At 40.7% G+C, this 27066-nt stretch overlaps 1 protein-coding gene across 1 annotated transcript in view; it reads right to left on the bottom strand.

Moving 5' to 3' along the window:
* The window catches only part of CAB39 (calcium binding protein 39), a 50786-nt gene that overhangs the window by 13361 nt on the left and 10359 nt on the right, over positions 1–27066 (bottom strand). Inside the window, exons 2-3 of the mRNA XM_033150225.1 lie at positions 8956–9111; positions 459–623 (exon numbers count right to left, since the gene is read on the bottom strand). Of these exons, the coding sequence (XP_033006116.1) occupies positions 459–623; positions 8956–9069 (279 nt within the window). The 5' untranslated portion in view covers positions 9070–9111. The remainder of the gene's footprint in view (positions 1–458; positions 624–8955; positions 9112–27066) is intronic.

Consider the following 27066-nt stretch of genomic DNA (forward strand, 5'->3'; position numbering starts at 1 on the left):
AGATAAATAAGGCTCTTCTGATGTTCTGAATCCTACTAATCGCATAGCATATTTTCCCATCCCTGGTCTAGGGCAGCAGCAAAAATTAGAAGGAGTGGATCCACAAAACTGTGGTAGAGGAGATCATGACCCAGGATGCCTTGGGTGGTTTTACTTCCCTTTGAACAGGAGGGATCCTGTGTGCTTTACCTTTCCAGGACTAGGAGTCAAACTGCAGTAATAGGTTGGGTATAAAATGTGCTATGACAATATAGTTCTTTTGATGTTACAGTCAAACAACTGTCTAAGTTCTAAAAGTTCCTTAATAATTAATAAATCCAGAAATTTTATGTGTGCGCATATATTCTCCATCACTTTCCAAAATTCAGATTAGGAAGATCTCTTTGGGGAACATGGTTTTCTAAAGCAACATGAATTTGAAACTGGGGCTGCAATGAGTCTGTGTAACATTTTCTTACCTCAAAATCAATGAGTTGTAGGTCAGCTACTAGGGTGCTAAGAAGACCACTGTTGTACAGCTCCTGAGCAAGCTGGGCCACAGCTTCTGTCTGAGGCTCCTTTTCATTTGTGCCATACAAGATTTCTTTCATGGCAACTAGATTTTTGGAAACTTCTTCAGTAGCCTGAGCAAGGAAAAACATAAAAGCTGTAATTCTTTCAAAAGCCAAAACCAAGCTACTCATTAGTATGTGCTTGAGCACCAAAACATGCAACAGATATCAGAATGAACAATGCAGACAACAACACTTATATTTCACTGATAAAATTACAGCCCCAACTTCTGCCCACCTATGCATACCTACCTCCTGGTTATACATTGAAAGAATAAAATTATTCCTAATTGGTTAAGTGGTGTTTGTTATGTGCTGAAAACACAGAGAGCTTCAGATGGCTAAAGTGCAATACATTTTTAAAATACACAATTTCACTGGTGTAGTTAAGCCAGATCACAAAATCCTGGGATGGTGATGAGAGTTCAGTGTGCCACATTCCCACAACCAGGGGATAGTGACTAAGCTACAGAATAACTGGTAATCCCATGATACTCTACAATGGGGGGAAATTGGGATGATTTAGTTGGGGTGGGGGAAGCTAGCTGTCATCTGAACATATTCCACCGAAGGACCAATAATGCCATATTTTAGCTGAAAGTCAGAGGATGTTACACACTGAGAAAAGGTTAGAGAGAGAAAGGGGGCGGCGGCGTCAGAATGCTAGCAAGGTCTGTTCTATGACTAAGTAAATATTTACTGCACCAAGAGCAATTATATACGCCACAAACCAGCACAGTGGCAGTTTAAAAATAAAGCTGAGGTAAACCGAGAAGCTGGAAATAGATCAACATACACAAAAAAGTCCAGAGGTAGCCTAACACAAAGTGTCATGCTGAAGAACAAAAAACCCTAATATTATTTCCTCACTCCTACATCATTGCAAGTAAAATCCACACCATGCAGGGGAGACATCTAAAACCTAAGAATGTTGATTGTTTTTCCAACCTCACCCGAGAAACCACCATTGCCACATTTACCTGCAATCAGTATCACAAGAAAATGCCACCCTAAACGAATAGGTGAAGCATGCCGCCTCCCAAGGCCATCTGTTTGAGGAGAGGAGAGATGTGCCAGTAGGGACAGCTCGCAAGTAAGAGAAAGGGCTTTCCAACCTCTCACTATTTGTAATGGCATCATTTCCTTGAGAAACATGGAATTTGAGGTGTTCTCTGTTCCTAGAACTCAATCAGGAAGCAGGACTTTTTTCAGCTGGAACTTGCCAGAACTCAAGTTCTGGCACCTCTCAGGTGGGGGCCATTGCCATCATAAGAGAAAAGGGGGGTGTTCATGGTGAGTTCTGGCACCTCTTTTTCTAAAAAAAATAGCTCCATGCTCTCTGGGAGGAAGTGATATTCCTGAGGATATTTAGGAGAATCATTTCCTTCTTAAAAAAAAAAACCCACAAAAAACCCAAGGCTTGTTTGCTTTGGAAGGGGGAAGTTGTGGGAGAAATGTCATTCTGAGCTCAAAAATAGGGAGAGTTCAATTCTGAACTGTCCCAAAATTCAAATACCCACAGTATTTTTAAGCCATGAGATCATCAGCATTTCCAGAAACTCAAAACAGGAGTTGATCTGGCCAACAGAATTTCTGATACAGCAGGGAGGTTGCCAATGAGTAGGAAATTGCAACTCGCATTTGAAAAGATTTAGTGCACACTTACATATGCTGTCAGCATCAAATTGGTTAAGAGGATGTAGGATTAATGATCTGGCATTTCCTATTGTTTCAACAGGTTCTTTGGCATAACATGAAAAACAGCTGTTAAAGACCATAAGCAGCGCTATATTAAGCTGGAAAAACAGGTATTTAAGAAACCGTCAAATCCCTCTTGCCTGCCCTGTTACAAATAGCAATCAGTTCTACAGGCTACACATTCTTGCTTTCCAGCCCCAACTGAGACCAGGGCTGTTTAATGCTCAGGGGTTATAGACTGGAACTTTGTGAGCACTGCAGGGTGGAGAGCATTTGGTCTCTATTCAATCAAAAATGCTTAGCTTACAGAAGGGTTGTTCAACCTCTTGCCAGGTACCGTATTTTTTGCTCCATAAGACGCACTTTTTTTCTCCTAAAAAGTAAGGGGAAATGCCTGTGCGTCTTATGGAGCGAATGGTGGTCCCTGGAGCTGAATTGCCCAGGGGCCAAAAGAGGATCATGCTTTTTATTTTACAAAGAGAAAAGGGAGTGTTGAAAGGACCCCGCTCAGCAGCTGATCAGCAAGAGATCGGGAGAGAGATAAGAGTCCCGGCTCCCTTTCAGCCCCGCCCTCCTTTGTTGAATGTGCTGCAGAGGGAGGTTGTTTGTTTCCCCAGGACATGTGACTGGCTGATTAGATTATCTGTCTGGAAACTGTAGAAATGGCTCCCTTTCCTTAAGATTTTTCAGAAATGTGAGTTAAACCTCATAAAAATGGGGCTTTTCATCTTTGCTTTTCCCCCTTTGCAAAAGGAGCTTTGCTTTTCCCCCTTTGCAAAAAAAAAGCTGCAAAACCTAGCTGATCCTCGGGGAAAAAACCCCAGGGCTTTTCCCTTTGCAAAAAAAGCTGCAAAACTTTTAGCTGATCCTTAAAAAAGCCTTTTGCCTTTGCAAAAACAGCTGCAAAATTTTTGGCTGATCCTCAAAAAAGCCAGGGCTTTTCCCTTTGCAAAAAAGCTGCAAAACTTTTAGCTGATCCTCAAAAAAAAACAAAACAAAAAACAAAAAAGGGCTTTTAGAGGAGGAAAACCAGAAAAATATTTTTTTTCCTTGTTTCCTCCTCTAAAAATGAGGTGCGCCCTATGGTCCGGTGCGTTCTATGGAGCGAAAAATACGGTAAGTAGTAGTTTTGAGATCACTGCAAATCTGAAGTAGTTCTGTTGCATATGTGCGCATCAATGTGCAGGATTGCACATTGCACAGAAGATATGCACATATATAGAGAATCCTAAACTGAGCAATTCATGTGAGTTTCAATACTACAAACGTCTGCAATAAATACACATTCACTGAGGTCAGTGAGGAGGCAACAATATGCTACTGTGGACTCTGGTGAGAAGGAGGAGGTAACACCAGAAACAGCTGCTCATTTGTTATTTTGAGTAATTATTGTACCCCTTGAGTAAAAAACTGGAAGCTGTGTGTATCAACCATATAGGAAAGAGAGAACTTTTTAAAATTTGAAGCGACAATCTCTACCACATGTTACTTTCCAGTGACATTTTTCTTGTGACACCCAAGTTATAAAAAGCATTTTCCATAAGAATTTTAATTATTTACATTATTATTATTATTATTATTATTCCGCCCTACACCTGCAGGTGTTGGGGTGGTTCACAGGATAAAATCACAATATAAAAACACAAAATGTATAATCAAAATTAAAACAGAAAACCACCAAATAACACCCCCCCCAAAAAACCCACATTTTATAAGGGCACTGGATGACAATAAACCAAAGGTCTGGTTAAAGAGGAACATGTTTGCCTTGCACCTACAGCTGTATAATGAAGGTGCCAGGTGAACCTTCCTGGGGAGAGCATTCCACAAGTGGGGAGCTACTGAAAAAAGGCCCATTCTTGTGTTGCCACCCTCCAGACCTCTCATGGAGGCAGCATACGAAGAAGGGCCTCAGAAGATAGTACGTGGAATCTTCTGGTGCATTTGTGTATCACATTTCACATATTAAAGCGTATATAAAATGTGAAACAGAATGCCCTTCTTTATAAAAAAAGAAAGGAAGCTTAAGAGGCAGCATATCAGGTAGTGCGGTAGATGGTACCATTTATAAAACACTAAACAACTGTGAAGATTGGTTTAGCAGGATTGTTTCCTTAACATGATCCTCCATAAAATGTATGATTTACATCTGCTTCAAAACTTTAAACATGGTATCCATCTTCTCAATAGCATAATTTATTTCTAAGAGTAGTACTTTAGATACACTGAAGATTAGATTATATTTTGCCAATAAAGAAGAGAGGCAAAATTGTCATGAGAAGAGTTACAGCTTCGTTAGAAATAGAAGGAACTGTGTAGTTAGCTCAATTCAATTGGGTGGTGCTGTGGTCCAAACTACTGAGCCTCTTGGGCTTGCCGATCAGAAGGTCGGCAGTTCAAATCCCTGCAACAGGGTGAGCTCCCATTGCTTGGTCCCAGCTCCTGCCAACCTAGCAGTTTGAAAGCACGTCAAAGGGCAAGTAGATAAATAGGTACCTCTCCAGCGGGAAAGTAAACGGCGTTTCCGTGCGCTGGTCTGGTTCGCCAGAAGCGGCTTAGTCATGCTGGCAACATGACCCAGAAGCTGTCTGCGGACAAACGCCGGCTCCCTCGGCCTATAGAGCGAGATGAGCACGCAACCCCAGAGTCGTCTGCGACTGGACCTAACGGTCAGGGGTACCTTTACCTTTACCTTTACCGTAGTTAGCTCAATTCTTCTGCCATATCGTCTTTTGGATTCCCAAGGCAGCATCTAGAAAGATCAAGCTCCTTGCAAGCCAGAAAGGAACGGCACAACACTCTTCCCACCATTACTAATTAAAATTCCAGGTGGAACAATAGAGTTATCCTTGCCTGAATCTGAATGCCTAATTCCCACAGTGATTTTAGTTCTGGTTCCAGAAGCAAGTGACATCAGCTTCAAGATAATTTAATTTGCTCCAACCACCCAAGAGATAAAACAATTAGCCGCCGCTAGGGTAGTAACTTTCATCCAACGGCTTCACGGGGTAAACTCCAAGAAGTTAAGAGCACTAGGGAATAGGCACATTATAAAGGGAAATGCCATTCATGTTTATACTTGCATGGCTATATTAACACCAGTCTTTTAATTTCTTGCAGTCTGTGCATCCCCAACCCCCAATACTACTTATAAGAGGCATATTGTTTTGTAGGGTGTTACCATTTATTTTTGCAGGCACAACCTGCAGTGCTATGTGGGCAACAAAGTTCCACACATTCTGTTGTGCAAACCAGAGCTACGTTTCCCTGTAGATTTGGAAGTATAGAACACCACAACAAGGTGATGAAAAGCAGCATTTTAGGCTTATAAACTGTACTGGTTGACTGAATGAAAAGTAACCTGCGCATGAACATTGCTGTGTAAATATTTTCCTACAACATCCCAGAAAACAGCTATTTAACCAACTGGGCCACATTTAAAAGCCTTCTAAAGCAAACAAATTAAAATAAAACTAACAGTTCAGCCCATAATTATGTGACAGGACTTCAGATTGGGCTGTGATTGCTAAAAGGCTGGTCTCTGATTTCCCTTTTTAATTCTGTATTTTAAAAATAGCTTTTCCAACCCATCCTCAATGACTGACCACAAATTATTTAAAGTTTGCTTTGATTTACTACCAGCCTTCCCCAACATGGTGCCCTCCAGATGTTTTGGACTACAATTCCCATCACCCTTACCACTAGTATGCCAGCTGTGACTAATGGATTTGGAAGTCTAACATCTGGTTGGGGGAGGCTAATTTACAGGAATATAAGAAACTTATGCTGGGAGCCCTAAACCCTTAGGAGCAGATTTTTTGAGGGGGGTGCTGTGGAGGGGGGAGTTCCATTGGAGCAAGCATATGTCCATTGTACAAATGGGTGTACATGTGAAACATGCATGTGTACTCTCACAAAAGCACACCAGAAATTGTTTTGAAGATGAAATGGCAAAATAAGTAAAGGGGTGAAACAAAGGGCCAAAAAAAGACCCCAACTACGCCATATTTTTCAAATCACAGATTCCTCAAAGGTCCTGTCAGGTGATCTGTGGGTGATCATTTCAACACCTATGGAACTTGGAAAACTTGTTTGAAACATGCCCGCCATATAAAAATAGATGCAAATTAAGCAATAAACTTGGGTTTTCAAAAGTGACTCTAGAGGCAGCTTAGCTTACATTTCAGAACAATTATAACAGCCTTTAGTATAACTGAGATCTCCTTTTCCATTTCATGCCATTTTGTTTTTTCAGCTTTTACAAATGTGCCTTTCCCTCAAAATTAATTTCTCTGTCTTCATGAAATTATGCTCCCTTTTAAGTACAGTGGTACCTCAGGTTACATACGCTTCAGGTTACAAACGCTTCAGGTTACATACTCCACTAACCCAGAAATAACGCTTCAGGTTAAGAACTTTGCTTCTAGCGGCGCAGCGGCATTGGGAGGTCCCATTAGCTAAAGTGGTGCTTCAGGTTAAGAACAGTTTCAGGTTAAGAACGGACCCCCCCAGAACGAATTAAGTTTTTAACCCAAGGTACCACTGTATATTAAAACATCATCATCATCATCATCATCATCATCATTTCTGCCATCCCCACTTATCCCCTCCCCGACAAAAAAGCAGTGCTTCATTTGATATACTTCCATAGCTGCTACATTTTTGTGCTACTCCTTCCAGAACAGTTATTTAAGTTCCTGCATGCATCCACCACTGGCACCCAGTTCTTTATAGTTGCCTGAATATATACTACTTCCTCTCCCCTGGTGTAACTGGGCTCCAAGCTGTCCAGATCTTGACTCCTTTGACTTTGGGAAATGTTAAATGTAGGTCTTTACGCTTATTACCAAAGAGACTTTTGAAAAACTCTTTATTGTCCCTCCCCATGTTCCTAGCAGGTGCCCCCAAGTTGGTCCTCAAAAAGTTGTGCCATACAGCTCATTTCAAAGTAATGTTTCCTGTGATTCAGTCATCTGGCATGGGAGTATTTCTGGCTTAAGCGCCTGTTTCAAAACTATTCGTCCGTCTCTCCAAGGGACACACAATGAATTTATTATTATTTATTATTTTTGAAGTGGGGGTGGATAAGACACTACAGTGGTACCTCGACTTACGAGCGACTTGAATTCCACATTTTTCGACTTCCGAATGACCTCCGGAAGTGAAAAAATGGCCGCCGCTTCCGAAATTTTCGACTTCCGAAGGTAAAGCGGTGGCACAATACCTCGACTTACGAAAATTTGAATGCGGTTTTTTTGACTACCGAATTTTTTTCCCGTTCCGAGATGGCAGCTTCAACTTGCGAAGATTTTGACTTACGAGCATGCCTTCGGAACGGATTACTTTCGTAAGTAGAGGTACCACTGTACTTATATTTGAAGTTAACTGAAAATGTTTTGGAGAGGAATCTTACATCCCTTAACTATGCTGTAACTAGTTTCTCCTCCACATCAGTGAGACTATGAGTATTTTTCAGCAACTGAATATACATATTTACAAACCGGGTTGTGAAGATCCATGTTTCAGCCATTCCTTTAGCTGTTGCACAGGCTAATGACTTCTAAGTTTTTCAAGTACTGCATTCAACATAATGGAGAAACTTCACACTAACACTTGCACTAAGCCTCGGTCCTGTATACCTGAAGGAGCGTCTCCACCCCCATCATTCAGCCCGGACACTGAGATCCAGCGCCGAGGGCCTTCTGTCGGTTCCCTCACTGCGAGAAGCAAAACTACAGGGAACCAGGCAGAGGGCCTTCTCGGTAGTGGCGCCCGCCCTGTGGAACGCCCTCCCATCACAGGTCAGGGAAATAAACAACTACCTGACATTCAGAAAAAACCTGAAGGCAGCCCTTTTTAGGGAAGTTTTTAATGTTTGATATTTTTGTATTTGATTTCTGTTGGAAGCCGCCCAGAGTGGCTGGGGAAATCCAGCCAGATGGGCGGGGTACAAATAATAAATATTATTATTAAATATTATTTCAAGAACATTTATGCTGAGATGTCCTATAGTCTGGTGTCTTGAGAAGACGACTACACCCATCAAAGTTGTTAACAGACTTAAGCTCACATCTCATACTGGTGGGCAATCTGAAGCGACTGATTACTGAGTAGTGCAGGGGCCAGCAACCTAGGGCCCATGGGCTGAAAGTGGCCCATGGAGGTCATTCGACTAGCCCATGAGCTGCCCCCAAACCGAGCTGCCTGCTCGTGCGCTGTGCTAAACTGGCACGGCGCCTCACTTCTGCGGCGCCAGAAATTGCGTGTGCATGCGCAATCCAGCCCACGGAGGGAGCTTCGTGGGATCGATCTGGCCCAGGCAAGATAAACCTTGCCGACCCCTGGAGTAGTGGGTCTGAGATAGGAAAGAATCAGGTGAGAATACAGGCAAGGCTCAGGAAAAAGAAGGTTTGACATTGCATGATGGTAGTAGTGACAGAAAATAAATTAGTGTAGGTTGGAAACAGCATCAGCACTGCGGAGTTGTCCATGTCCACACAGGCTGCTTACAATGATTTGAAGCATTTGGATGCCAGCATCAACAAAGAGGAATGGTAATGGGTTCATAGAAGCGTTACTTTAGAAAAGGGAGAGAAGATACAAGCTCTCTACAAAGCCAATACATAGCTAGTACATTATTCTCCCGCATGAAGAACACATATTTGTATTAAAATAGATCCCCAAAGAAGGAAATGCAAAAACATACCTTTTCTACTTTCTTGTCAGAAATATCTTGCTTTTCTAGCACTGCCATACTCTCCTTCAGATTCTTCACTATGTCTGCAGGAGACTTGTGTGATTTGCCAAAAGGAAATGGCATGGTTGCAACCTAAACACACCTCTTCTTCTACAATTCCTTCACCTGTAAAAAAGTTAAAAAAGAGAGAGTCTGTAGTTAGGAACAATAAAACAAAACTTAGCACTGCTTAGCCTCAGCAAGCAGGCACCACAATTGAACAAGACTTTACAGTGCTTTCTACTATCCTACTTCCTACTATCGTGTCACACTTTTTTTAGCAAGAAACTTTGCAAGTTGTATTTGGACTCAAAATCTGTTCCTGAGCCTCTCACGTCCGCTTCTGACACTGCTGTGAGGAGGTCAGAAGTATTTCCTTCCATTTTAGACAAAGTGCAGGTTGCTGGGATGTGCAAACCCAGACAAACTGTAATTAGTGGAAGCAAGCCAAGTTCATATCATAGTTTATGAAAATGGCTCATTTTTGCTAACAATAGTGACAATTATTTTTTTTGCCTGCGGCTAATAAAAAATGGAGCCACTTTGAAACTTTTCATTGCCACTGGGCCACAGGAGAGAGGCAGAATGTAGCCTTGTTAAAGCTTGTCTTGGTAAAACTAAACTGTTGTGTGCATGTAATTACAAATGATAAAAAGAGATCTAACCATGCAGATGAAACTTTCTCTTATCTCTTGGCCCCCACAGTGAAGTTAACAGTGCTCATGTGGGATCCTGGTGCACAACTGAACTCCACAGAGATTAGGATCAGTTTATTTTTACATTGTATTTTTCCAGTAGTTTTATGATGAATGCTCTATGGTTTCAAAAAGGATCCAACTCTCATTAGTAGTTTGGTCAACCACCTCTGATATAAGTAACACAAGCCACCTGTAGGTTAAGCGCTTGAAGTACAGACCTGAAGGGATTTCAAGTATGAGTAGCATTCTGTAACTCATTAAAGCTTTTGAGCAATATTTACAGTTTGCTTATTCGAGTACAAAATGGGTAACAATAAATACTTTAGCAGCCTAGCCATCAAATATGTATGTGCTAATTAATAAATGTTTCCTTAAATTACTTCATGACTGGACTTCCAGAGTTCTCGATAGGATACAACAGAAAAGCCTGTGCTTAAAAAATGCTGATGGGTTGGTTACTCCTGCCGCAAACAAAAGGACAGTTGAAGCTGACAGAGCAGAGGTCACAATGTCATGACAAAGAATGCCTGTCCCCACCTGACACAAATGAAAATAGCCCACAGTCTGGGTCAGGAAGCAAATCGCTACTGCTCAGTTTACAACAAATGTAAATAAAAACCTTCATTGGAACAATGTGGGGCTGAACAGTGAAACTTGGCACAATTCTATGGACTCACAATTTCAAGCCTGAATATTTCCATCAGTCAGGCCATTCATAGATTTCAGCTGTTCTAACACCATTATCTGCAAATTAGAGCCAGCAGTGGCTTTAATTTGCAAATAATGCAAATATATAACTGGACACCAGTCAGGCAGTAGAAGCTACAGGTAAAAAAAATAAAAAAAATAGGGCTGGGAATCGCCACAAACTATACTTTGATTTTCTTCAGATGAGAATGTCCTTTTTTGACCTCTCATTTCCACTGCACACAACTTCTCCAAGAGAAGTACCTGGTGTCTTTAGACCAGGGGTTGGCAAGGTTTATCTTGCCTGGGCAGGATCGGTCCCACAGAGATTGTCAGCAATGTTTATCTTGCCTGGGCCAGATCTGTCCTGCGGAGATCCCTCCGTGGGCCAGATTGTGCACGCACACCTGCAATTTCTGGCATCTGTGCATACGCAGACACAATTTCCGGCACCGTGGAAGAGAGTCCCCACACCGCACTGCACCGGTTTAGCACACTGTGTGAGCGGGCGGCTCAGTTTAGGGGCTGGTCAAATGACCTCACGGGCCACTTCCGGCCCATGGGCCTCAGGTTGGTGACCCCTGCTTTAGACATTACAGCACAGTGTGCAAGGAGGCAAGGCTTACTTATGCCTCTATTTTTGCTGCATGTTGTAGCATGGGAAAATTGCACATGTCACTTGTGGGAAGCAATGCACATAAACACACACGTTTGGAATTTGCATATGCTGTTACAGGGGAGATGTGCATGTTGTCCTTTCAGATGTTACACCAATAATACAAAAAGTGTGCCTGCATTTTGTGTATACAAAGTGGACTGAAAGGAGAACGAATTAATCTATGCAACGAGATACAGTATCAGGTGTTTTTTTTAGGTTTTATTTACTCCTGGAACTCTGGCCAGGATTCTAAAATGTGCACCCAGCTCATTCCCCCCCCCCCCCCACTTTTACTTGGAGCAGCAGACTACTATGCCATATCATGAATTTAAAACCCCCAGCAATACAAAAGCAGTTTACAATGGCAGAAGGCTGCTGTTCAAGAAAAGCAAGTGCAAGTCACTCTTGATTTGGGCTCAAGGAACAATGTTATCTTTGGATCTGGGCCATAGCCTACAAATAAACATAGGGTTGTAGCCAATATTAGTCATATCAAGATAACACCCCTTGAAATTAATGGAACCATGTTAGTCATGTTCATTAATTTCAAAGGGCCTACTCCAAGAATGACTTATATTAGATACAATCCACAGGTTTTGGGTTGCAATTCACAATCATATCACCACTAGTCCTATCAATCCGATACATGAAAAACCTGAAGGATATATTTATGCCCAGAATCCTAGAAAAGATGTTAGAATGGCTAATTCTCTACTTAGAGCTGCATGGTTTCATTATTTCTACATCTGGTGGCTCAGGGTGTTAGTGATGGCGCTTTTGACATTTTATCACTAAAATGAATGCACACACACACCACCACCACCACAACAACAAAACTAAGTAAAAAACTAACACAATTTACACAATGATAAAAGGTATGGAAACTAAGGGTTGAGGGAGTTGAGAATGTTTAGCCTGGAAAAGAGGAGTCTGAGAGGAGATACGATAGACATTTTCAAGTATCTTAAGGGCTGTGACATGGAAGATGATTTAAGTTTGTTTTCTCCTACTCCAGAAGGCAGAACCCGAACCAATGAATTCAATTTACAATAAAGGAGATTCCGACTAAACATCAGGAAGAACTTCTGACAGTAAGAGCTGTTAGACAATAGAACAGACTCCCTCAGGAGGTGGTGGGCTCTCCTTCCTTGGAGGTTTTTAAGCAGAGTTTGGATGCCCATCTGTCATGGATGCTTTAGTTGAGATTCCTGCATTGCAGGGGGTTGGACTAGATGACCCTCGGAGTCCCTTCCAACTCTATAATTCTATGAACACTGAGATAATCAATATGCTTCAGCCATCAATTGGACTATATTAATCTGTTTGTTGCATACAGAATAGTAGAATAAAATAAAATAAAATTAGATCCACTATTCCCATGTACTACAGTACTTATCTGCCTACAATGCACAGTAAAACTAGTCAATATTTCGGTTGTATCAAAAACTGTCCATGCACAAGTGGAACAGACTTCTACTCGTGCAACAGGGCATCACCTTCCTCTCTTTCTGTCACCCACAATTCCACAAGAACATTTCTGTAGGGTTGATGGACCCTGCAAAACACATTTTAGGTGCATACAGAGGGCTGCAGGGGAGAAGAGGGAGGTGTCTCAATGCATGAGCCAGTCTGCTTGCACAATGTTGGCGTCCACCCTCTGTCATTACGGCAATTTAGGCCACCTATAGAAACTAGTTTATAGTACAAATAAGTATAGCAGCAGGAGGAAAATATATAAAAATAAGGTTAAGGACTGTCCCTGTCCTCCTTCTCTCAGAATAGTAAGCTGTTTAGTGTTTTAATTAAAATTCCATTTTTCTAGAGCTGGAGAAATACCTCTATTCCAAGCTGCCATTAGTTATTATAAATTTCTCAGAGGTAAACTGGGATGTTTGCAAATGTTTTTCACCTGAAGCAGTTGAAAGGATTTCAACTTCAAAAATCTGCTTAGTTCTCTGTAGCTGGAATAGTGAATGACAGGGTGTGTGTGTGTGGAATAGGGGGAAATACCTGTTGCTACTACCTTTGCTGCAGGTGGAAAATGCCAAATCATGATCTATGAAAAGATAATGACAAGCAACCCACATCAAGTGATGTCTTATTAGAGACAGGAAATTGTTCACTCAGGTCCTTAAGACTAAACTCTCTCTCTCTCTCTCTCTCTCTCTCTCTCTCTCTCTCTGTGTGTGTGTGTGTGTGTGTGTGTGTAGGCAACACGACCATTTTTAGGGACGTGCTAGTCTATCAAAATGCTTCGGGCCCCATCAAATATATTCCACAGGTGCTAAACTAAATGGTTAAGCTACCCTTTATATTCTAATGATAGTCCACAGGGTTCTGCTAAGGTTAGTCATCCTATGAGCTTTGAAAAAGTAAATGCAAATCTCCTTACTGCTTAATAATTCTAGAACTGGACTTAAACAGAGGGATATCCTTGTCAGCAGAGCTTAGAATTTTACAAATTAATCAGGCAGTTCATAGTTTTTGTCATGACGTTTAGTTTTAATGGTGGCAGTCTATTGTAACTATCTTTGGGTAAACTCCTGGTAAGATGGTGCCTGACAGATGCCCTCCCTGATCCAAAATCATCTTGAAATGTAAAAAATGGAGGGAAGGAACATTCCCTAACATTCCTTTTCTTAAAAAATTATACAGAATGAAAGTTCATTTTTTCATCCAATCATATCAAGATGAAAATTCCTCAGCTGCACCACAGGGGAATGGAATACTGCCTGGAACAAGGCTCTTGTTTATCCTCTTAATCCCTGGTTTAGTAAACCAACCTTCAACCACTTCCTGTCTCTTTCTTGTGTCAATATTCCCTTTCACATTATCTTACTTCTGCCCCAGGGCCTGTTCACATAAAACCAAGGCTCTTATCCAGGAAAAGTACATATTTCTGGAACAATTTAGCATACAGGTCATGAACCCACTAAAAGAGGATTAAAATCATATTATATGAACATCAAATCTTCAACCATGTACTAAATCCCCCCCCAAAAAAGAACAACAACTGGAAAACAGGTCTGTCCCTCATCCATGTTCTAGCATTTTTTCTTTAACAAGTAGTAAATTATTTGCACAGAACAATGTTTGGGGTGTGATTATATGGAATGCAAGTCAGCACTGACTTATCAACTTGAAACCTAAGAGAAGTTGTGGGGTTTTTTAAATAAAAAAGTATTAACCCCTTGTATCTGAAGTGTCTTTATCATTCATCATTTAGTACATTTATATCATGCCTTTCTTTCACCACTCAACATATGGGGTCTCCAGGTGATCTGTCATCTGGTCACTAACTTAAGCAAGGCGTTGCTTACTGATTTACTGAAAACAAAGATACACATATAACTTCGTTTCCAAAAAAATTACTCTTTCCTATCACCATCAACCAGGGACACGGGTGGCGCTGTGGTCTAAACCACAGAGCCTAGGTCTTGCTGATCAGAAGGTCAGTGCTTCAAATCCCTGTGACGGGGTGAGCTCCCGTTGCTCGGTCCCAGCTTCTGCCAACCTAGCAGTTCGAAAGCACGTCAAGTGCAAGTAGATAAACAGGTACCGCTCTGGCAGAAAGGTAAACAGCATTTCTGTGTGCTGCTCTGGTTCGCCAGAAGCAGCTTAGTCATGCTGGCCACGTGATCGGAAAGATGTCTGCAGACAAACGCCGGCTCCCTCAGCCTATAGAGCAAGATGAGTGGCACAACCCCAGAGTCGTCTGCAACTGGACCTAATGGTCAGGGGTACCTTTACCTTTATCACCATCAACATTTTCACTAAGCAATTTTAATTAGCAGTACAGTGGTACCTCTGGTTATGTACTTAATTCGTTCTGGAGGTCCGTTCTTAACCTGAAACTGTTCTTAACCTGTGGTACCACTTTAGCTAATGGGGCCTCCCGCTGCCGCTGCACGATTTCTGTTCTCATCCTGAAGCAAAGTTCTTAACCTGAGGTACTATTTCTGGGTTAGCGGAGTCTGTAACCTGAAGCGTCCGTAACCCGAGGTACCAGTGTAGTTTATAACTGCCAATGATTTGTAACAGATGGAACACTCAACAAACTCTAGGAAAGCATTTGACACAATGATGTGGACTGAACTTCCTTAACGTAAGGAAGTTCAGTCAGAAATCTTCCCATCCCCTGCAAGCCACATGCATGCAACCTCTCAGTAAGCCTCTCTGTAGGGACAGGGACAGTGTTAGAAACTGAGATATATTAAAGCTAGGAGCTAAATGGCACCTTAAACCTAGGTTGTGGACGCAACAATGGAACATCTAGGCATGCTTTTTTAATAACAGAAATACAAAGCTAAAAATCAATGAGCTGCAACTAAAATATTATGTTCATTTTTCACATGGTCTAATCCTTCCCCTGCCCAACCCCCTAATATTCTTAAGAGGGTCTCTTCTCCAGTTTTTAGAGAATAGCTGGAAGTGGGAAGGCAGAAAAAGTTCCTCCTTTCCTTCCACTCTTCAGTTTTATTCTGAAATCTTGGGTGTAGTATTGCACCCATAGCTCAGAAACTGCTCGCGCTAATGAAATTCCCTATTGCAAAATGTGCCTAGAACAACGGGAGTTTCGAACACTGAACAGGGCCATGGGCTCCTTTAAACAATGTGGCATTATTATCTAGGTTAACTTATCTTGGGATCCAAGCCAGTATTTTAAATCCTGTACAGTGGTACCTCGCTAGACGAATGCCTCGCTAGACGAAAAACTTGCTAGACTAAAGGCATTCGCTAATGAAAGGGTGACTCGCAAGACGAATTTCCCTATGGCCGCTATACGACAGCACTCGCGGAACGAATTAATTTAATCTTGCGAGGCACCACTGTAGTACTTATGTGAAATGCCAACCTACCTGCAGTATTACACTGTCTTTTCTAACAACTCAATGAATAAAAATGAAATAGGTTGAGAGAAAGAATGTTACATAAAATTCACATCTTATAAAAACAGTCATAGCAGACAGCAGCCTTGGGATTCACAATGCTTGATACACTAAGAATAACAAAGTTCAATTAAACATTTGACTTGGGTAAATATTTTCTACTAACCCACAAAAAGCCAAGTCACTGGTTCATGTGACTAAAAAATTGGTCCATGTTTATCATAACACTAGTCTCCACCTGATATGTTTGTTTTTAAAACTTTGATATGCCTTTTTAAGATTATCTGGTGTAGATGGGCAATTAATGCAACTGTAAAACTGTAAAATTACATTACATTTAAACAATAAATTGGCTTTCCAAAGCACTGTTTGTATTTTGGCATTCTTATGACAAACTAGTTCAACACACATATTGTATCATTACATCTTATTGGCCCTATTGTTGACGTAAATCAAATTACAAAAAGTAAATTGGTTGCCAATGCAAGAACACTATGTCTATTGTCTATCTTCTTATTGCAAAGCACCCTGAAAACTCCATTACAAGGTGACCTGTAAACCAATCAATAAAATATTTTCATTTATTTTTAACCTCTGAAATAGTGGTTTATCCAAAATCTTAAGATTCTTGTACATAAACTTATGGTTGACCTGCAAACCCAAAGTAAAAAGAAAAGAAAAGAACTGATATTCAATCCTCAGATGAATAATTAGCACATTCAGTCCGGGGGGGGGGGGGGGGAGTGGTAGCACTGATATAGCTAAAATAAGGAGTCAATATGACTGACTGCACAGGCTCTCAAAGCTATCCTATCACTAATGGGGCTCTCTCTTTTATTCCCCATTTAAGCAGTAACTTTTTCACAATGTCAGCAGAGACAAATGAGAAGGTAAACAAGTGCTGAGACACTGAAAACTAAAAATGTTCAACAGCTAACTTTAATGCTTAACATAGATTAGCCAGACACAGGGCTTATGCAGCTGTTTCTCTTGTGCTGCTGTAATTTTACGCACTGGTATATTTTTATCTACTGACCCATTTTCATCAACCATGTCAGACATGATTGTCCTACAATGGTTGTAGATTGTTTATAATGTGGCAGGCCATAGGTACCCAAAGGCAGTTGCACAGAAATGAAATGACACACCCATCTGTAAGGTGGTAGTGAGTTTGACAAACTTAATGGCAATCTCATGGGTAAAATATCAAAACTAAAACTTCTCCTGGGACCATCACCTAGTAGATCACTGTGGCAAGGGACAAGTGTTGGAAAAGTGTTCGCCTGCTCTTCTCCAAAGATTTCCAAAATTAAACACACAAAAAGGTTTGCCTGAGCTCACAGCAGAACATAAGAACATTGAAAGTTGGGAGCGCCCTCCTAAATGAGTTTCAAAACTGGTTTCATCAAGCATGAAAACAATGTACTTTTCCCTACTTGCATCCAGATGCTAAGTTAGGAAAGAGCAACAGTATGTTAGAACAACTGAAAAATGTCAACAATCCTGGCCCAGAGACCTTGAAATGTTGAGCACCAAAAGCTTCAGCTACAGTTCCAAACAGTATTTTGGACTTAAGAGCAGAAACTTCTCAACTACAGTTTCCATCCCTCCATTGCCCCTGCCTGGTTTTGTTAGAAGAGGGTAAAGCTAGCAGATAGTCAAAAAGCTGTAAATCTGCATAAAGCCACAGAAAGTTCATGATCAAGAAGTCAATACAGTACTTGAATCAGACACCCTCATTCACATTTCAAAGTTTTGAATGACAATACTATCCAAACCCTGAATTCATGACTGATCAACTCCAATGAGTAAGTTCTCAAATGAGCAGGGGCTCAGATTCATTGGCTCATTGCTGCAACTGCCCTTTAAGTGTCATCCTGTTGGGGAAGGGGATAATTCCTGAGCTCATGCTGACTTTTCTTACGCAACTCAGTGTGACATCAGCAAACACTCCCCTACCTTATTGTGAGACATGCAGTGTCCTAACTACCAAATACAGTGGTACCTCGGGTTACATACGCTTCTGGTTACATACTCCGCTAACCCAGAAATAACACTTCAGGTTAAGAACTTTGCTTCAGGATAAGAACAGAAATCGTGTTCTGGCGGCGCAGCGGCAGGTCCCATTAACTAAAGTGGTGCTTCAGGTTAAGAACAGTTTCAGGTAAGTACGTAACCAGAGGTACCACTGTATTTTGACTGTCTAAAAAGGCCATTCAAAAATTTGTGGATAACTATGAAAGAGCATACAGAAATTTCTTCATAAGATCCTGGATTTTAAAGAATTGTTATAGTTGTACCCAAGGACTTCCACAGTGGAATTGCTACTTGTCCTCTTGGAACAGGAGAGCCTATAGTCACCTTCATGCACCTTCCCTATGTAGAAGTGACAATGGCAGAGAGGAAGCCACATCACAGGGTGAGCCTACATGTGCAGAGCAGGCTCTATGTACAAACATTACCTCAATGTGTGGTACAGTTTTAGGTGTGATCCTGCTTCTTAATTGTGTGAAGGTGATAGATTTATGTCCCCTACCCAGTCCAAGATTGCTTTTCAAACTCTCCATTTTAAGGCAGCCTGTCATGAAACCCAAAGAACATTTGACTATGCAAAACTACTTGTGCATGTCTTTGAATGCTGGTTATGATTTTTAAAGTTCTGTCACTAGGAGGGCACCTTTCATCCTTTAAAAAATAGGGATACGGACCTTGGTACTCCAAGTGCATTGCAAACTACAACTCCCATCATCCCTGACCATTAGCTGTGCTGGCTGGGGCTGATGCATACTGGAGTCATAACAATATCTGGAGGGCCACAGGCTCTCCATCCCTGCTTAAACATGTTAACATGACAGCAATATATTCAAGATTGCCAGCAATAACCTTGGTGGGATTCAGCACTTTTTTCAGGAATGACTCACCCAGTAATTGAAAAAATAAAAATAAAAAAATCCTTCCAGTAGCACCTTAGAGACCAACTAAGTTTGTTCTTGGTGTGAGCTTTCGTGTGCATGCACACTTCTTCAGAGGAGCTAGTGTGATCACAGTGAAGCATGTGATTTTAGCCTTTGCAGGATCATGGCTTTACTGCAGTACATGATAAAGCAACTCAGTTACTGTATACTGAAACCTGTTATGGTAAGTAATGCCTTTTTCTCCCACACAACACTATTTAAATTAGTCCTCAATGAAATAGTAGCTCAGAGTATATATTTTTTAATGCAATGGACAGTGGCATACTGGAAAAAAGTACTGTTAATCTCAGGAATTGTTGGTGATTGTATTCACAAGACTATAGCATTTGACTGCATAAACCCTACTTTGCAACCCATATTCAAGGTAACAATGAAACAGAAAACTAACTCCCATTCAGCATTGCTAGTTCTAACATTTTTTATTTCTAAACATTTTTACACCTGAAGTGTAAGTACACTGAGTGTGAGTGATTCTTAGTGCTGGGCTAAATTTTAAATAATCTGTCTCCAACTGCTTTATTTTTAGTTCTAAGGATGACATTGCAGGAAGCAACTCCACATTACATTCCATCTAAACAAAATAATATAGTTAAGTCTAAACCTAGAATCCTTTATTCAAACCGAGTAGAATGGTTAAAAGAATATTCAAGTAATTATTATAAAATGGAAACACGGCATACAAATCAGGTACCAACAACCAAAAAGTTAACTAAATCCATGGGAAACTAACAATTACTTCCACTTGAGAGCTTCTATTTTCTATAGCATTATTCTTGTAATAGTATGTACACAGGATTGTGGCCTCTGTCACATGCTGACAGCCTCTAGGAGCCACAGGTGAGAGCTGAGTGCAGGGTGGGGACCAAGGTGAAAAACTATCCCAGAAGGAGTACAACGTGTCCCCTAATACCCCATACACTGGCTAAACCAAGGTGAAGGTTGCATATGATCTCAAACCCTTGGAGAGATAGGAACTTCCCCTGAATATGAATATATAGTGGGTACAATGGTCAAGGTTGCAGTTACAGCATGTGCTGTAGAGGGAAATGAGGGGCAGGTGGGGCTTGTCAACCTGGAAAGGTAGTCTGTCTAGGAGAAGAAAAACTCTGATCCTAAACCTCCGCTGCCTTACAGGATATCTTCAGGAGAAGAAAAGGCTAAGGAGCAAACCCTACACAAATCTAAGTGGAGTCCCTAAGACAATTGGATGGTGCCTTGTACACCTCCTTCTGGAATTCCTGCAGCCAATTTGGTGCCAAATGATTGCTCTGCTTTCCTTTGGACCACATCAGTGAGGCCAAGAGGGAGGTCTTGTCATCCATACACACTGCCCTGTCTTGTGCCCCAAGGAGGTCACTTTGGTGCTGCTAACAAAGTGGTTTGACTTCACCCTGGAGGCACTCTCTACTGTCTCTCGAAACAGACTCAGTATAAACAACAGAGTACCAGTCCCCATTACACTCCCATCTGGTCATCTGCAAGATCCTGACAAATCAGATGCTTTCCCCTTGCTGTAGGATTTTACAGGAAGCAAGTACAGGTGCCAAAATTGTTTGATCAACTTTGTTGCCAAAATGAACAGCAAGAAAATTATGTCATTATAATATGATCACCACACATGAGAAGCATCGTGAGCTTTTGCAATTTAAGTATCAAATCCCTTATCAATAAGTGGTATAAAGAGAGCAGCAGTTATAATACCAAATAATGCCACAAGTGTTAAGCTGCAGCTGTGATATGCTATTCCTTCACATAGTCAATAGTATATATTCAGGAGACTACAAATGGGCTTGCCACTGGTGAAGAGTTATTACTTCTGGTGAGTTTCATCTCACTCTTATCCAGCCTGGAAAACAGCAAAGACCTCACATTAACTTCATAATGAATCTGAGAACTTGCTGGTTTTTCCACCTATCAGCTTAGGACTGGGGCAGAAAGCAGCACTTGCTTCATGGTTGCACTGAGCTGCAGAGACACTTCAAGCATCCCCCAAACTCATAACTGAGACCCATCATTCCGCTTGGGAACCACACAAAATTTGTGGACCTTTGTACGTATTTACAGTAAGTGACCAGGTGAGGAAATGTGGATTGGCAGCACTCACACTGTTGCCAACACGTAATGATTGATCACCGAAGTGGTGATCAAAGTTAAAACAAAGTAGCACTGCTGAAGAAAAATGCACGCACAACACCACTGAACAAGTACAGCAGCTATCCAGCTTCAAATGTTAAGCTGGCAGATGGTGATGCTGACACAATGATGGTATTCAGTGCCTTTGAGATTGCTGGTCATGGTTATCATGTGGCCATTGTTGGCAAGGATACAGACCCACTTGCATTGTTTTGCATGCAGTTAACACATGCAGCTCCAAAACAAGGAACTTTCCTATTGAAGCCTGAAAGAAACAAAATGCTAGACTGCCACATGTAGCTTTTAATCACAAAAAAATGGAATGGGGAGAAAGTGTTCCCACTCACCAAGTGTGATACAACACTAAGAATGTTCAAATAGGCTAAGAAGGTATCTGAATTATAGAAGAGTCAAAGCTATGTGATAAAATTTCTTCACTCACTGATTGCCCCCACCCCCGTGCCATATAAGATGTCACAGCAGCTGCAGGAGTCCTTTATGTTTCATCTGTGCAAAAAAGGTGGAAACCTATGAACCACCAGGTGTTGTTGGGACTTCAGCTCCCATTAGTCCCAGTCAGCATGGCTATGGGTCGGGGATGAAGCTAGCTGAAATACAGAAACACCCAGAAGGCCACAGGCTCCCTATCCCTACTCTATGCAGTGCACAGTGAAGAGTGCTTGAATAAATTCCGAAACTGTCTAACAAGCGACTTTCAATATGTGAAGTATGAACATAAGAAGAGTCCGCTGGATCAGGCCTAGTGGCCCATTTAGTCCAGCATCCTGTTCTCACAGTGGCTGATGCAATGTATGGAAGTCCTACAAGCAGGACCTGAGTGCAAAAGAACTCTCCCCTCTGTGGTTTTCAACAAATGCTGTTCAGAAGCATGCTGCCTCCAACAGTAAACAAGAAATATCCATGTTTGACATGAGAATCCTACCACAACTTCTGATAACTGCACAGCACATATTCAGGGCTCATCTTCAAGTGCAGCTGTAATCTGTGGTGACTCTGCAACCAAGCTAGTGGAAATGCAAGTTAACACTACTCCTGCCAACACATAAACCAGATGCTCCCAAGACGTTCTGCTCTCTAATTAGGTAGCTGTGGGTATACCTCCCACATGTACCATAGCCTGTGGTTGTCACAAAGCATACCTACCTGATATTCTCATCAGGGAGTGTGAACTGATGTGGCACCTGTCATGAAGGAATGCAAATAATGCAGAGACTGATGACTAACAACCATAGCTGCACTGAACCAACTCATCTAGACTATGACAAGATATTTGACCTTGCTAGAAGTTACAAAGCCATAATTTTCTACAACAAATGATACCCTAACCCTCATTTGATGGCATCAAATTTATGTGCTGGCCGCAGAACAAAATTGGCCATTTGGACAGTGGAAAGATAACTATGTATCAAAGATTATATTGTTTAGGACATAGTTATTTATGTAATAAAATCTGCCACTTGTGAATTGCCATCTTTTGCATTGAATCTGCTGTGGCTTTTGTAATATTTGAAGTAGACTAGAGCAGCTTCTAGTCTACTTTTACTTGACCAGTGAATATGACATTTTAGAACAGGGAAAAACATGTATGAACTAAGAATATAACAAATACATGACATAAATGTAAAATCATGGGCATAATGGTGGAAGCACCATTTAGATTTAATGGCATTTTAGTATGATAAGAACTTTTTGTGACATATATGTTAAATCATCGGCTGTATAAAAATTACGTGCACAATCTGAACCAAAGTTTGACAGGTCTACTGTACTATTATGACTCAATATCTTATCACTACTTGTCCCATATGTTTTTCAATCTTCACAAAATGGTATACACATTCATATGATCTTATCAAATTCTTCACACAACTAATTAAAAGCAGACTGCCAACTACAAGTTTCAAACTCAGTATTTTAATTGGCTCAAAAAATACACTGAATGAAACTTTAGAAAAAAATATTTTAAAGTAATCCAGTAACTAATACTTAAAAGACAACTAAATTGAAATACATAATATACTGATTATATTGACCTTGGTATGACCAAAAAAACCTCTTCAAAAAGCATTACTAGATGGTAGCTTGAGAGCTGTAGACCTACTTCAAAATGTGAAGTTGAAAACTATGAGCAAATCACAGGTATAGATTATTAACTTTTAATGCCTGAAACTTGTCTGAACTACCTTGAACTAACTATTTTGCAGGGGTACATTAAGAAACTGTCCATAAGAGGATGGTGGTTCTCTGGAATTCTTTCCCTAAGGAACTATACCATGTCAATCTCTCCTTGGGTTCTGAACGCAAGTAAAAAGAATTTCTCAGGTTTAAACACTAATTCACAGTGCAAGTCTACTCAGAAGTAATCCCCATTAAGTTCAATATGACTTACTCCTAGGTAAGTGTACATAGTGCAGTGAACTAGATGATCACATTCTGATCTAGTGCAAATGCAGGTGTTAAACTTCTTAATTATATATGTGTATTTCATTAGGTTGCATTTAGTACTTCAACCACTACAGAGTAAAAAATAGCTTTGAGAGGCAGACTATAATTTTTTTAAAAAATGTTTGTTTATTTTTTACTTAAGAACTAAGGAATCAGACATGAAGGCTGTAGCACAAATTGCAACCAAACCATTACTGCTAGAACGAGTTTTGGAATAATCATTAATCATTTAACCAGGCCATTGACAAATCTGAAAATTCTTTCAGTTTCTACTGAAAGAAGTTAACTGATAGATACGGGTCCTTTCTTTGGTTGAAGAGTAGTCCCAATGACAGATATAGCCCATGCTAACTATAAGGAGAGTTCAGATCAGCCTCTGGGTACCTCGCTACCTGGTACCCAGCTAAAAAGACTAACCAGCAGAAATGTTCACAAATATTCCTTTGCATTGGACATGGACTAGGAAACATTTACTGAAATCTTACATACTTTTTGTTTTTTGGTGATGGAATTGCAAGCAGGTGCAATTCACTGATAACTTTCAAGTTCTTCCAGTTACACAACATTTCTAACTAATCTGAGAAACTGACCTTGCTTAGGTAGGAGCAAAATGGGGATTGGTGACAATAAAAAGGGAGAATCTGAAATTCAGGGGGAAATGGGTACTCAAGCAAGGAACAAAGCTTAGAACTGTTAGGATCACTACACAGCCTTATTTTTATGCTTTTTGTTCGCCCCACTTCCCTTATCACCTAAAATAATTTTTTACATCTCTCTTCCTGCCCCACCTCTGTTCCCACGTGACACGTAAGCTGTCCTCACTTGGGAAACTTGTCACAACAGGGAGTGATGCAAAAGTACTATTTTGGATGATACAGTCAAGCATCAGGAACAGAAAGCATGAGACACTAGTCCAAAGGAACTCAGAAATATAGGACTGCAAGATCACAGAACTGGAATGTGCCAGAAGGTGAACTGTAACTTAAGGCATAGAGTCCTTTTTTATCTTTTCCCAAGGGCAAAAGAGACTGTACCACATCAGCAGCAAAATGTGCGCCCCTGTGTGTCTTTAAAAAAGGCTTCTTTCTAACAAGATAAATAACACCTGCATTTACTAATATTGTATAGTGTGTTGCCACTTTGTTTTTGCCGCTGCTACTGTTGCAGAAGTCTTGGCATTCGGAATCCATATTTACAAATACAGCGGTACCTCATTTAAGAACAGCCCTGTTTACAAATGATTTGGGTTACGCACTTCCGCAAAACCAGAAGTTCACCTTGGTCTACAAACTTTACCTTGGTCTAAGAACAAAAACAGAACGGTGGAAGGGCACCAGCAGCGGGAGGCCTCATTAGGGAAAGCACGCCTCAGTTTAAGAACAGTTTTGATTTAAGAACAGACTTCCAGAATGGATTAAGTTCATAAACCGAGGTACCACTGTAAAGCAATCTCCTCTATGCTTTTCAACTCACCTATCCTTAAAAAACTTCCAAATCTCCAGCTGTTTTTGGAATAGCAGATGGTGTGCTAAGCAAAGTATTATAAGGTACAAGCACAGAATACCAGCTTTGGAAGGTTACTTTTTTATCTATTAAAGAATGTATCCATAAGACATGTACGTAAATGAGACTTCTGTACTTCACAAAGTCCTTAGCAAAAAACAAGCAACAATTTGGATCCTGAACCAGTAACAGACTAATTTCATTTTGTTTGATATATCATATTTACAGTCTGGGAAAGGGATTAGACCTGGCACAGCCAATTAATGCTCAAGTGGCAGCTACGGTCACGACTTATTCTGTCAGTTTCATCTGTTAAGAAGGGATGTGGCCAGTTTACCAACCACCACCCATACATGTGTAACCTTAGAAGCTGAGTGTATTCTATGTGGGGTTGTCATCCTGTTCAGAAGCTTCAACATGCCCAAGGTAAGGACAAATCAACACATTCAGCTCCAGCCTGTAAAAGCCATTCACTTTCTTTGTCTGTGGCATGCAAAAATCAACTCTAGGCAACTCAGGAAGCTTTTGTAAAAAAGTTTCTCTCCCCCTACCCACCCCACCACTGATATACAGACAAGCAGCACAAGCATATATTGGCAGACAAGGAAGTAATCTGTGGGATAATGACATTTGCAGTACAGTATTCAACTTACGGAAATTACAGGTGCCAATTTGGTTCCCAGGACTATTCAAGGAAATAGCTCTGATCTTTCAAATGCTGCATAACATAGGTCTCAGTAAGATCAGCAGCAAGGGGGATCTAGGAGATCCAGTCAGGTGAACTGAAGGTGTGTTATGCGGTGTGTGGTAATTTCTAAATGAATAATTCTACAGCCTTTTTATGAATAATCATGAGGCACATTCTTTTAAATATACATATTTTATATTTGCCATCCTACACACTTGCAATTTGGATAACCAGCACCCATTATGCTGCTGGAAGAGGTGTGCAGAGGCCGCAGAAAGAACTGTGCATTGAGGGAGCCTTTCGGACATTCGTCCTCCTGGGAAACACTTTATGGCCCATGTAGCCTGGAACTGGGTATTTGAAATGAAGCTGGTTTGACTGTTGAACAAGACATGGCTCATGGGCAGTCTGAAGAATCTTCTTCAGGTATCTGCCCATAAAAGTAAGTCCTGCCATGGGTGACACTCACACCACCACCTCCAAAGAGTCATCTCTTGGAGGAGTAATGGGGCCAGGGGTGCCAACCCCTCTCAATTTATAACCACCATGATGAGGCTAAACCCTAGGGTGAGAGGCTACTACTATTATTATTTAATTTATTGCCCACCGTTTACACTAAGGTCCAAGGGCAGGTAAAACATTAAAGCACAACATTAAAAACAGTTTAAAACAACTTATAATTCAGAAGATCCTAAAAACATACACTTTAAGTGTCAAAAGCCAAGGCAAAAAGTTGCATCTTCAGCATTCGCCAGAAGCTGCATAATGAAGGTACCAGATGCCTGGGCTAACACAAATTAACACCTGACAGTTGTTCACTTGGAAGAAAAAGCAAAGATGCACTTGGCCAATGAAGGTTAAACATTCACATTACAAATCAATTGTAGAAAATGTACATTTAAAAAACCATTCTAGCTTTGAAATGGGATTCTTCCATAATCTGACTACTCAAGTTAACCCATTCACCGGAAAAAGCATTTCAGAGTAGAATTAATGGTCTAACACTTATTGTCTTCGATTCCCAAAATCCCTTTTAGAATATATCAGTAAAACTGCCTCAATAAAATTAGAATTTGAACTCTCTTAGGGCAGAAAAAAATGGAATGTTATCTAGAAATTGAAATACTTTGCAAGCTCCATAAGACATTCTTCCAACCCTATTAACTACAGAGAAGACGCAGTTTCCCACTGACATACCTGATATCAGAAATATTGTGGAAAGGAAGTACAAGATGTAGTTTCATAATAATTTGAATTTTCCCAAGTGGTTATTGTGTAACGGCAAAGGAAACAGAACTTAAAACAAACAAGAAAAATGAGTTAGTTTTTTGGTTTGTTTTCTTTCAGGTTATGGATGTGCCATGAAGATCTAATGGAGCTACAT

This window comes from Lacerta agilis, chromosome 5, assembly GCF_009819535.1.
Source record: "Lacerta agilis isolate rLacAgi1 chromosome 5, rLacAgi1.pri, whole genome shotgun sequence".
Classification (NCBI taxonomy): domain Eukaryota; kingdom Metazoa; phylum Chordata; class Lepidosauria; order Squamata; family Lacertidae; genus Lacerta; species Lacerta agilis.